This window comes from Corvus brachyrhynchos, unplaced genomic scaffold (genome assembly GCF_000691975.1).
Source record: "Corvus brachyrhynchos isolate BGI_N302 unplaced genomic scaffold, ASM69197v1 scaffold351, whole genome shotgun sequence".
NCBI lineage: Eukaryota > Metazoa > Chordata > Aves > Passeriformes > Corvidae > Corvus > Corvus brachyrhynchos.
The window spans coordinates 614,993-627,329 of record NW_008236203.1 but is presented as its reverse complement, the minus strand read 5'-3'; the positions used below and the strand labels follow the sequence as shown (position 1 = coordinate 627,329).

Genomic DNA, 12,337 nt, shown 5'->3' with positions numbered 1-12,337 from the left:
CAATTTGGGGCAGGGGGCCAGCTCTGGTGCCCTGCCTGCCTCCCTCCCTCCCTCCCAGCCTGGCTGGAGCCTGCAGAGGAACACCTCCCACCAGCCACCTCATTTCGGGCACAAGGGATGGGAACAGATACCAGAACTGTGCCTTCACAGTCTGCGTGGGGGGAAGTACTTTTTAATCGGGTTCTCTCTGCCTCCAGCCTGTCACGCAGGGCCCCTGTGAGAGGAAGTGGCTTCTGCCTTGGTTTCCCCAGCAAAGCAGCCAAACTCTCCAGAGCTGCTGCCAGAGACACCGAGCACAGCTTCACCCCCTCTCCCAGGGACGCCCCCAGGCTCTTATCAGGAGGGAAACAACTGGAGGAGGCGAGCACGACCCACAGGCTGGGACTGCCCTCTCTGCCACCACACAGACCCACTCTCCTCCCTCCTCATGGGGTGTTCCCATAGGGTTAGGATATACCCCCCAAGTAAAGAGCAGCCTCTGAGCAGCAGCTGGAGGGAGGCTGCGGGCAGAGGGCCACAGGTCCCCGTGCATCTTCCCAAAAACATCAGCAGCTCTGCAGGTTGTGCTGTTGGGCTTCACCGCCAGGACCAACCTGGCCTCCATGTCCCCAGTCCCCTCTCCCAGGCACCAGCACTCCACCTCATCTGGGGAAACTGAGGCAGCAGAGGGGGAAGACACTTAAGCCATGGAATTTCTTCCCAAGCTGAAAGAGCTTGAAGAGGGAGGTGACATCCACGAGCCCCTCCCCAGAAGAAAAGATGGAAGGGTTTTGCAGCCAAAATCAAGTCCCAAGCCCCCTGCAGGGACCCCCAGGCAGAGGAGGTGCTGGCCAGGCTGTGCCAGCCCAGGTGTCCCACCCGTGGGATGTGCAGGGGTCAAGGCTGGGCACGTACCCTCCAAGGCTTTATCCAGGTCTGCGATGAACTCCTCCAGCTCCTGCGTGTCTCCAAGCTTTGCTAGTGGGGAAAAACACAGTCAGCTCTTCCCATTGCCCCTCTCCCTGAGGAAAGACCCCAACCTGACACAGCTGCTCCAGCTGTTTCTGTCCCAGCCAGTCCAGCCTTGACTGGGAAAATCCCAATCCAACTTCTGCCTCTTCCAGGTTCCCCCCAGGACAGCCGGGCTCATTCCCAGCCTGTAGGGCCCCACTGGCACCTCCCTATCCAGGGCTGCCTGTCACTGCCAAGGCAAGCTGAGCACGGAGAAGGAAGCCCTGCAAACCCTTCTGGATGGGGCCAGGCTCACCTTTGGTGGGATAGGTGTCAGCTGGGGTGTTGAGGTGCTCCTCACTGGAGTTGAGGCTGCTTCCTGGGGATGTGCTGGCACCTGCGGACACAGAGCATCAGTCCCTGGCCCTGGGCACAGGCACCTGATGAACACTTTGCAGGAACAGGGCCCAATCATGCCCATGGCACAGGGTGGCACACTCTTGGAGACCCCATCTGTTCCTCCCCTTCTTCTGGGAATGCTTGGAAAAATGGAACTGAGTTTCTTTGTCAGGTCAAAGAGCACCAGAGGTTGTCTGGGCACAGTTACGAGGACAGGGTTGTTACAGGGAACTGGGTCCCTCCAAGCTCCTGGTTATCCCAAGCTTCTCATGGTCCTGCAGCAGCCAGCCTGGCATAAGGAGCCCTGGCAGATATCAGCAGGTCCTGGGCAAGTATCCAGCGGTCATCCCCCCGGATTGCTCATCCAGCCCACCACGGATGAGTCAGGCAGCATCAGCAGGATTTTGAAAACACAGAGCTCCCACCCTGACAGACACCATCCTCCCCCAGGGCTCCTCATCCCCTACTCCTGGAGTCCCTCTCCAGCTCATGGATGCCATCCCCCAGCCCCAGACTCCCTCTCCAGCTCACCAATGCCATCCCCCAGCCCTGGACTCCCTCTCCAGCTCACCAATGCCATCCCCCAGCCCTGGACTCACTCTCCAGCTCGTCGATGCCGCTGTCGTACACGCTCTGTCCCGCTTTCCTCTTCAGCTCCTCCAGGTGCTGCTGGTACTGACTTGCAGGGCCCCGGTCAAAGTCTTCCATGACCTCGTCAAACTCCCTCAGCAGCTCACTGAGCTCCTCAGCCATCGCTGGGGGCAACACAGGGATGTTGTGGTGCCCACCGGGCAGGCAGGGCCAGCAAGAGCCTCCTGGGAGCAGCCCAGGCTGGAATGGGACAGAGCCAGGCTCCAGGTCCCGTCTGTGCAGGCAGTGGCCAGCTCTGGTCCGAGCACATCCAGCTCCTCGGACAGCTCAGCCTTTCCTCCACCTCACCCCACAGCTGAGCCTGGGGCCCGACCCAGTAAGAGCTGGTCCTACACAGGCTTGATAGAATCCCAGAATGGTTTGGGTGGGAAGGGATCTTAAAGTTCATCCCATCCCACCCCTGCCATGGGCAGGGACACCTTCCACTAGACCAGGTTGCTCCAAGCCCTGTCCAACCTGGCCTGGGACACTGCCAGGGATCCAGGGTCAACCACAGCTTCTCTGGGAATTCTATCCCAGCATGTCCCCACCCTCCCAGCCAGGAATTCCTTCCCAAGATCCCATCTAACCCTACTTTCTTCCAGTCTGAAGCCATTCCCCTTGTCCTGGCACTCCAGTCCTTTCTCCAAAGTCCCTCTCTCTGTCCCTGTGTTTAAAGTCGTTAAAAGCAAGCAAACAACCTCCTCCTCCCAGCTCTGAAATCCCCCAAATTCCCATTTATTCACCAAACAGACTGAGGTGTCCTAATCCAGAGCTTCAAGGATTATTTCTCATCATCCCTCGGTGTGGGCCCCCCCCCTGACCCCAAACCTCCCCTCCGGCCCAGCGGGACCCTGCCCGCTCCCCACAAACCCCGCACAGGAGCTGGCACACGCGGCCCGGGCTCGGCTCCCGGGGAACAAGCGACGAACGGGCTCAAGTTGTGCCAGGCGAGGGTCGGGTTGGGTATTGGGAAAAATTCCTTCGTGGAAAGGGCTGTCCAGCCCTGGCACAGCTGCCCAGGGCAGGGGTGGAGTCACCAACCCTGGAGGGATTTAAAAGCTGCGTGGATGTAGCACCTGGGGACAGGGGTTAGGGTGGACTGTGGTGGACTGTAGGTGCTGGGGTTGGACTTGGTGGTCTTGGGGGGCTTTTCCAACCTCAGCGATTCCACGATTCTCTCCCACCGGTTTCCCAGAGAGCTGTCAAGCCCAGAGCTGTGTCTGGGCACTGCCCTGGATCCTGGTCAGCAGCGTGAGGGAGACACAGGGGTTTATAAAAAGATGAGCAGGAGCTCTGCTTTCTTTGCTGTTGGCTCTAAACTCACTCAGGAATTGGAGCAGCCGATCCCACTCCTGCAGATCCCCTGCTGTACCCCTCGCACAAGCCCTAGGCCTGGCTCTGCCTGTGAATCCCCACCGATGCTGAGGCGCTCAAGGTAGGGCTGGTGCTAAAAACCACTCCCCGAACAGCAGTGACCCCCAAATATTAACCACCCCCAAACGGGGACCAGCTCCCGAGAGCCACCAGCCCAAACAACAGCAGACACCCCCAGCATTCACCACCCCCAACAGCAGCAGCCCCTCCTGTGCCCACACTGGGGATCAGGAAAGACCAAGACAGAAACTCCCCGATTGTTTCTGAGGTGAACCCCAAAGCCCGCAGGGGCAAAGAGCCCCGGAGAACAGAACCCGGAGCGTGACAAAAGCCAACGGGAGCGGAGCCAGGGCTCCATGAATGAGCTTTGCCACCGACTGGGGAGGGGGTTTATTTCGTGAGGCTGGAACAGAACAGCTCCGAGCCAGCCCTGCGTGTCCAGCAGCGCCGGGGCCGCTCCGGGGCAGGCGGAGGCTCTGAGGCGGCGGGAGGAGGCCGCGGCCAGGCCGGTGCCGGGCTGCCCTCAAGCGGAGTTTCCAGCAATGTCCCACACGCACTGCCGGGGATAAACACCCTGCGGACACGTTTGTGGGTCGGCAGTGAACAGAGGAAGCTGGCGCTTCCCAGCGAGCTCCCCGTGCCCCCGCGCCGGTGCTGGGAACGTGAAATTCAACAGGACTTTTCCTGCAAAGAGCTGCCTCCTGTGTCAGCGCCCCTGCCCCGTCCTAGAGTCATGGAATCACAGAACAGCTTGAGTGGGAAGGGACCTTAAAGTCCATCCAGTTCCACCCCCTGCCCCGGGCAGGGACACCTCCCACTGTCCCAGGCTGCTCCCAGCCCCAATGTCCAGCCTGGCCTTGGGCACTGCCAGGGATCCAGGGGCAGCCACAGCTGCTCTGGGCACCCTGTGCCAGGGCCTGCCCACCCTAGGAAGGAATTTGAAAGGCTGGGGGCTGCTCTTGCAGCAGGCACAGTCCCACCCTGAGCAGTGGCTGGACACAGTGTTGGTTTCACAGATGACACTCGACTGTGCCGGTGGCCTCTGGAACCATCTGTGGCCTCATGGTGTCCCAAATTTATCTGTTCCTCCAGACTCAACAGCTCTGCTGCTCTCTGGAGCTTATCAGCTCCCAGGGGGTCTCACCAGCTATCTCAGAGCACAAGCTCCTCCGGGAAATGCTTCCCCACCCATCCCAACTGTACCCATCCACAGGGAAGGGACCTTTGCAGAAAAAGAGCCCAGCCCTGAGCAGGGTGCCTGAGAAGGTCTGGGTGCCTTCAGACCAGGGCTGGGTGCAGGCTGTGGTGGAATGTGGAACATGGAATCTCTCCTCCCTCTCAGGCCAGCAACATGGAAAGGCTCATCCAGTCCTTCATGATCCCCTCAGAGCTACCAGATGTGCCCAAAGCCATGGCTCTGTGATGGGACCATTCCAGCAGCCCAAAGCTTCCTGGGGCGCTGGCTCCAGCTGCAATTCCCTGTTCTGCCCCTCACAGAAGGATTTGGGTTGGAAGGGACCTTAAAGATCATCTACAACCATGGGATATGATCCATGCACGAGCTCTGGATGTGAATATAGGAAAACCTGCATGGAGTGAACAAGTGATGGAGCTTCAGCCCTTTAAACATCCCCCTCCCTCCCTGTGCTGTGGTTCTGCCAATCATTCCAGCCTGGGTGTGTTTGCAGAAGTGCTGTTTTACCCCCAAAAGTGCCCTGCTGTGGCTGCCTCATCCCTGGAAATGTCCAAGGCCAGAGGGCCGGGCTGGATGGGGCTCGGAGCAGCCTGGTCCAGTGGAAGGTGTCCCTGCCTGTGCCAGGGCCTCTCCGCCCTCACAGGGAAGAATTTCTCCCAGTATCCCATCTAGCCCTGCCCTCTGGCAGTGGGCAGCCGCTCCCTCCTATCCCTCCAGGCCCTTACAAAAGCATGTGGGTACATTGATAAGGTCCCTCTCAGCCTTCTCCAGGCTGAACAGTCCCAGCTCCCTCAGCCTTTCCTCCCAAGAGGGATGCTCCAGTGCCCCCAGCTCTAGGGATGGAAACCCAGTCCCCAAGGTCCTGTGAGGAAGGAGGGGGCAGAGAGGGCTGTGCTGAGGGCACGGTGGCCTTTGGGCCTGCAGGGAGGAGGTGACGGCCTGGCAGGAGAGCCCCGAGCACAGCTCTGCCCCCACAGCACAGGCGCAGGGGCTGCCCCCAAAGCGAGGCAGGGACTGGGTTTTGCTGGGAAAAGCTGCCTGGTTTTGTCCAGAGGGGCTGGCCAGGGCTCGCTAGATGCCAACATCCAGGTTTAGGAAGGAGACGTTGCTGTACAGCTCCGAGGAGACCGAGCCTCGCTCCATGCTGCGCGTCCAGCCGGACGGAGCAGGGTCCTCCCCAGGATCCTCATGCTCTGGGCTCCTAAGGAAGCAAAAAGAGGCAGAGATGCTGTCTGCAAATGCTTCTATTGCCTGCTGCACTCCCAAACGGGCTCCAGCAGTGATCCCAAAGGTCCCAAAGGCTGCCATCTCCAGACAGCCCCGAAAGGAAGGTGAAGGCAGACAAGAAGCTGTGGCACAGATGGGTTGGAAGGGACTTTGAAGACCATCTAGTCCATGGGCAGGGACACCTTCCACTAGACCAGGTTACTCCAAGCCCCATCCAAACTGGTATGGAAGTGGCCTGTGGTCCAGGAAAACCCTTCCCACGGGACAATTCATGCTTGCTGAAGGTGCCGTGGTGGACCCAGCTCATGGGACACGAGGTCCTTTTAGCCACCCAACCACAGGGAAGGGCACGAGCTCCAATTCTGAGCCCCGATGGGACTGTCCCACCTTGCACCCGAAATGTGGACATATGGACAGAGCTGGCAGCCACCCATAGACACACGGGGCAGGCAAAAACTGCGTGGGAATGTGGACATGGAGGATGGAGGAGAAGGCCGGTGATGGAGCAGGCATCAGTGTGTGACAGCGAGAGGCAGCAGCAGGGGAGGGGTTGGACAGGAGCCGTGTGGATACCGAGAGCTCTGGAGAGAGCTGGCACAGGCTGGGGAGGAAACAGCGAGAACTGGGAGCTCGGAGGAATGGGCATGCTGGGGTGGGAAGGGCTTTTGCTGGGGAGCTCCTGGCCAGAAGCAGTGTAGGAAGGAGAAATCTGCAGGACGATGAGCAGGGTGCGCTGTCCTTGTCCCCGCGCCCCGAGGAGCCCCTGGGGCACTTACGGCACATCGGGGAACTTCCTGCGCAGCAAGTACTCGATGACATCGGGGTCTGTCTGGAACAGCCTCCTCAGGACGTCACACTGCATTTCTGGAGAGACCTGGGGAGACACAGCCACGTCACTCGAGGAGCTCCTCTTGGCAGGAGGCTGAGCAGAGACAGCCGAGGGCACTGGAGGGGCTCCAGGATGAGATGTGGTCACAGGCCCAGCGTGTTGGTGTCACACCCCACACACCTCTCCCCTGCTACTCTTGGAAGAGTTCAGAGGGAAGGAGGGCCCAGAGGAGCCGCCCTGAGGAGCCTCACGTACCATGAACAGGGAGTGGTGGTGCTCGATGAGCCTCTGGAGCACCAGGATTATGGCAGCACTGTCCTCAAAGTTCAGGGCACCGGCATCTTTCTCTCCAGGCTTCTCCTTCTGCAGGATGTTGGGACCGAAGACTGTAGCCAGGTTGGAAGCTGTCATTTTATTCCCAGGGATCTACAGGGAAGCACAACAGGAACCTGTGGACTGTGGATGTACTGGCATGGGATGTCCCAGGATACCCTCACGCACCCCAGGGCAGGAACACAAGGGCAAGCTGAGGGCGAGATGTTGGTCTGGGTCCAGTTAGGTCCTCTCTGAGCTGGTGGCAGGGCCAGCACAAAGGGTCCCATTCCCACCTGCCTCACCCTCCCACCTTTTCCAACCTCAGGGATCCCGGGATTCCCTGAAAGATTTGTTTTTTCCCAAAGGCTTCACCCAGGCTTGCAGCTGCTTGGTTCCAGCCGCAGCAGCCCGAGCGCCCCTTCCCCGTGCAGCTCGCCCTGGATCAGCCTTACCTCGCGGCCCTCGGGGTCCCGGGAGCTCTCAGCATGCCGGGCCACCTCGCCCAGGAAGCGCAGGAGCCGGAGCAGGGTGTCACTGTGGCACGGGGGCAGCAGGAACAGCAGCAGCTGCAGCGTGTCCAGCTGCGCCGGCCCCTCCATGGCTGGGCAGAGGGCAGTGGTCAGTGGGGATCCCAGCCCAGCAGGCACCTCCAGCCCTCCTCCACGTGTGTGGGAATGAGCCAGGCTGCTGTCCCACCCTTCATCCCACGGGATGGGGAACCCAGCAAGGGCTGAGGATATTGGATATTGCACAGCCCCAGTCAGATTGTCCTGGACCAGAGGGATTTTTATAACTCAGTTTTTAAGAAACCAAACCAAGCCCCCACCGAACCCACAGGTGACAGTAACTGCAGGTGCCAGTGCCAGACAACACAACACCCACCCCATCGCTGTCCAGAGGCTTTGGAAAAGAAGGGTGGTGAGGAAGGATCCGTTCCTGGCAGTGTCCAAAGTCAGGTTGGACAGGACTGGGAGCAACCTGACCTAGTGAGAGGTGCCCACAAGATTTAAGGTGCCCCCAGCACAAATCCTCCTGTGACTGTGCAGGCTCTGCCCCACAGGTACTCACTGGCTGTGCTGAGGAAGGCGCTGTAGAGCTCCCTGGGGATCAGGGGATCCGGCATATCCCGCAGAAACTCTTTGAGCAGGGCAGCCACATCATGAACACTTTGATGTTCATCCAAGAAAACATCCAGCCCTCGGTCAAACTCTTCCCTCAGCTTGGAGACGGAAGAAATGAGGAGGAGGAAAATCACAGTTGGTTCTGGTCTGTTTTAGACCTCTCCACACCAGTGTCAGCTCTATCCATCCCCATCCATGCAAACCTCTGTCCCTGACAAGGCACAGCCAGAGGATGCAGCGAGTGTCCCCTTTACCTGCTGGACTCTTTTCTTGGAGCTCCCGACACGGAAGATGCCGACTGTTTGGAGCCCTGGGGGACAGACAGGTTAGTGCTGTGCCTTCCCACGGCTCCCTGCCACCCCGACTGCTCCTGGGAGCACCTCAGCACTGTGGCAGGGCTCCTCCTGCATGGCTCTCCCTTCTCCAGGCAGTGAGGAAAAGGAAAGGCTGTGGAGCCGTGAGATTTCCTTGGGTTGTCTGAGGGAAGGGAGGAGATCTCATCCCTCCAGTCACTGTGAGTGAGGGCTGGATGTGCAGCAGGAGTTAAGGCCCCAGGATACGGTCACTGGCAGTGGTCAGTGGGGTCCCCTCTCAGTGACATTCTCCTCTCAGTGACATTCCCCTCTGGCGCTGCATCCAGCCTAGAGCACTCCCCACAGGAGGCTTTTTGGGAGATGCCCTACCCAGGACTCACAGAATCATTAAGGCTGGAAAACCTCCAAGACCATCGAGTCCAACCTTCGGGTGACTCCCACGATGCCCACTAAACCAGGCGCCTCCTCCCACCCTGGGGGTGCCCAGGCCAGGATGTCCCAGTGACCACACCAGGAGCTTTTCCAGCCCTTACCATGCGTCTCAAGGTGAGTGCAGCACCTGTCCACGATCCGTGGCACCTGCCAGCTGATGGGGTTCAGGCTCAGCGCCTTCTTCTTGCCCCGGCTCCTGCGAGGGTCCAGCTCATGCGGGTGTGAGAGCTGCAGTGCCTCCAGCAGCTCGGACGTGTCATCACTCAGGTCCGTGATGGAATCCACGGACATGGCCCCCTGCGATGGGGCAGAGGGGGTTTGCAGGTGGCAGGAATGACCCCACAGAACCATCACTGCCACGACCTTGGGGGCTTCTGGGAAAGGACAGCACCCAGTGCCACCCCTGCCATGGGCAGGGACACCTTCCACCGTCCTGGGGAGCTCCAAGCCCCAGTGTCCAGCCTGGCCTTGGACACCGCCAGGGATCCAGGGGCAGCCACAGCTGCTCTGGGCACCCTGTGCCAGGGCCTCCCCACCCTCCCAGGGAACAATTCCTTCCCCATGTCTCATCTCTCCCTGCCCTCTGGACCCTTAAATGTTCCCTGGTAACCTCAGCTCCATAAGAGCTGCGCTAGTGAAGGCCTCCCACTCCTCAGAGTCCATCTCTGAGGGGACTGGGGGCATCACCCTTTCCCTGAGGACAGACTGGGATCGGCCCAGCCTGGGACACAACCGACTCAGTCAGTAAGAAAAGATCCCGGAAATTCCCATTTATCGCTGAATTCAGACTCCCCATCCCAGAGCACCATCCCGGCCCATTTTGGGGACCATACCCTCCGCTGGCTCCAGGAGCTCTTGTCCAGCAGCGCTGGGGACAGCGGCTCCTCTGGGAAGCCCCCGTCGGGTGCCTGGATGCAGCTGGTGCCCATTCCCAATCTCCGCTGCCTCTGAGCCCGGAATCTCGTCACTGTGGCCTCCACCTCCAGGCAGAGCCGGCGGCTCTTCCCCACGGCCTCCTGCAGCTGCCGGCAGGCGCGGTCATTGGCGATGACCTGGGGGAGTGGGACCCCGAAGGTGTGGGGAGAGCAGTCTGGGGAAACACGGGAGGGAAAGGCATCGCCGCTGAGGGAGCTGCTCTGTGCAGCCCAGCGTTCCTGCCCCTGGGAGCACCTGGAGCCGGTGGTGCATTCCCAAGGAGCCAGGCAAGCCCGAAGGGAGCTGCTCCTCCTGGAGAGCAGGAAAGGTGTGCTGGGACCCCGGGGGCCAAAGAGCCGAGCGGGGAGGGCACGGTGTGGGAAATGGGGTGCTGGAGGAAGAGGAAGGAGACACCAAGGACAGCTGCTCTCGGCAGTGAGCTTGCTGGAGCCTTTCCCAGTTTCTCCTGGAGTTTCTCCTTTCTTTAACTGGGTACAGCCCCATGAAGATGCCATGGGGTCTATGAAGCAACAGCTTCATGAATCACCTTCCCAAATTCTAACCTCCAATTCTCTACAGGGTTTGCCTCGGCTACGTCTGCTCAAGAAAAGTCTCGGTATTGGTGGCATTTTTCCCAAATAACTGTCCCTGTCCACCCCCCTAGCAAGGAGGGCTCTCCTCACCCCCAGCCTCTGCACTGCCCTGGGGTTTCACACCCGGAGCAGAGCCACGAATCCATTTGGTAAAATAGGAGGCATCAAGGTCAGTCGTTCCCTTGAGTGGGCTTCGTGCTGGTGTGGGGAAGCTCATTCCCACCTGGCTCTGCTCTAGGGCTCTGTGTGCCCTGGGATTGTCACCGAGGTCCTTCAAGGGACGATAAAATAGGACTGGAAGCAGCAAGATTGGGGCAAAATGGGCAGAGAGACACATTTCCAGGTGTACAGCTTGGAAATGCAGGTTCGTATTCCACACACCCATCTGTGCCTTCCAGGCTTGATGGAGCTCGTGCCACCCCAGGAACAGCAGAACAACCTGGGATGAAGCATCCTGCTGGATTCGGGCACCTCCCACCTCACCAAAAATCACCAGTTCCCCTGAGAGCAGGGACCAAAGCAGGGTAACAGGGAGGCTGCTCACCTTTCCTCTCCTTTGAGAAGCTCTCCAGCTTCTGCCGGATGGATTTAATGCCTTTGGAGCCATCTGCGAGGAGAAGGGCAGGTTCAGCACCAGCATTTTGGGTCTGGTTCAGCTCAGGCTCCCTGTCCCTCTGCAGCCTCCAGCCTGGGGACACTGCAGTCCCAGCCACAGCCCCGAGGGCGTCCAGGAGTCCCCCGGGACACGTGGTGGGCAGCAGCTGGCCAGGGAACAGCCCTGGAGATGGACATTCCTAGAGATGGGCACCGTCCTCCCCCAGTGAAGGGATGGAGGGACCCCGCGGCACCACACGAGCAGTGTGGCCCAGAAAGGCTTTGGGGAATGTTTTATGGAGCACAAAGTTGTACAGAACACCATCACAACTCCCATCCTGCTCTGGAGCACTCCCACCTCACACATCCAGCAGCAGTGAACAGAGAATTCAGTCACTGCCCACCCTAAATCCTTCCAGGACACATCCCCCTATTCTGGCTCATACTCCTCATTCCTGAGGAATTCTCTTCCTAGGAACAGCTTATATCTACTTGTTTGGGTTATTTTGTAAGCCTTAGAGGAAAGCTCTGACAGCTGGAATTAGGAACGTGAGTGTGGAAGCCAACATAAATTATCCAGCAGCACACTGACCAACCAGGAAGGAAATATTGGGGTCTGGGGTTGTTTTTGGCACTGCACTGGTCCCTAGAGAAGCTGCTGCTGGAGGGTGTCACTGCAAGGGGGATCACAGCAGCCCGAAATAAAACAGAAAAGGAATCAGGATGTTTGTGGTCAGAATCCTCCAGGGACTGGGGCTGCAGCCCTGGAGCAACTGGGAGTTCTGGGAGGGAGAGGGGAGCTGTGCTGGACTCTTCATGAAGCCATTCCATGGCATGAAATCTTCGGAATATTAAGGGGAAACCAAACTCAGGTGTCCCCTCAGGCACTTGGTGCTCGGTGTGAGGCTGGGCTTTGGGAGATGCTCCATCCCTGGGAGAGGTTCCAGAGACCTGGGGCCTCCATCCTTGGGGCTGCTGTGAGGGGAAGGGGGGCTGGAGACCCCCAAGCTCCCTCTGCACCCCCCAGCCCCAGATCTGGTGAGCTGGTAGCATCCCCTGCCCTGCTGGGACATGGCCCAGGGCAGAGGAGGCACATCAAGGGGGTAAGAAGTGAATTTGGGAAGGAGTCTGAGGAACTGCAGCTCTCTGGGCTTGCTGATGGGGGATACAGGCAGCCCTGGCAACCCTGACAGGGCCTCTGTACTCAGCTCCTAAACTGATCCACCCTCAATGTCCCAGTGCATTACCCACTGTCTCACATGCCCCTTTCCAGCACTGGGACTTAGTGCTGGACGTGGATCCGAGCAGCAAATCCCATCCCAAGGGCACTCAGACAATCCCAGTGGAGCCCTCGCTGAGTTGTCACATCTGGTTTGGGTTTGGAGGGTCATGTTCTCACACTGCTGTGGACATGCAAACCCCTCCACAGGCTGATCAGGCCCTCGGGGCTCAGAACAAAGCAGGAA

At 59.3% G+C, this 12,337-nt stretch overlaps 2 protein-coding genes across 2 annotated transcripts in view; both read right to left on the bottom strand.

Moving 5' to 3' along the window:
* Positions 1-2,386, bottom strand: part of LOC108448456 (regulator of cell cycle RGCC-like) — a 2,968-nt gene extending 582 nt beyond the window's left edge. Inside the window, exons 1-3 of the mRNA XM_017741396.1 lie at positions 1,929-2,386; positions 1,247-1,327; positions 878-957 (exon numbers count right to left, since the gene is read on the bottom strand). Of these exons, the coding sequence (XP_017596885.1) occupies positions 878-957; positions 1,247-1,327; positions 1,929-2,082 (315 nt within the window). The 5' untranslated portion in view covers positions 2,083-2,386. The remainder of the gene's footprint in view (positions 1-877; positions 958-1,246; positions 1,328-1,928) is intronic.
* Positions 2,387-5,163: 2,777 nt separating this feature from the next.
* Positions 5,164-12,337, bottom strand: part of ARHGAP36 (Rho GTPase activating protein 36) — a 10,703-nt gene continuing 3,529 nt past the window's right edge. Inside the window, exons 3-11 of the mRNA XM_008641223.2 lie at positions 10,822-10,884; positions 9,603-9,859; positions 8,871-9,066; positions 8,278-8,333; positions 7,971-8,121; positions 7,355-7,503; positions 6,843-7,013; positions 6,535-6,632; positions 5,164-5,732 (exon numbers count right to left, since the gene is read on the bottom strand). Coding sequence (XP_008639445.1) covers positions 5,603-5,732; positions 6,535-6,632; positions 6,843-7,013; positions 7,355-7,503; positions 7,971-8,121; positions 8,278-8,333; positions 8,871-9,066; positions 9,603-9,859; positions 10,822-10,884 — 1,271 coding nt within the window. The 3' untranslated portion in view covers positions 5,164-5,602. The remainder of the gene's footprint in view (positions 5,733-6,534; positions 6,633-6,842; positions 7,014-7,354; positions 7,504-7,970; positions 8,122-8,277; positions 8,334-8,870; positions 9,067-9,602; positions 9,860-10,821; positions 10,885-12,337) is intronic.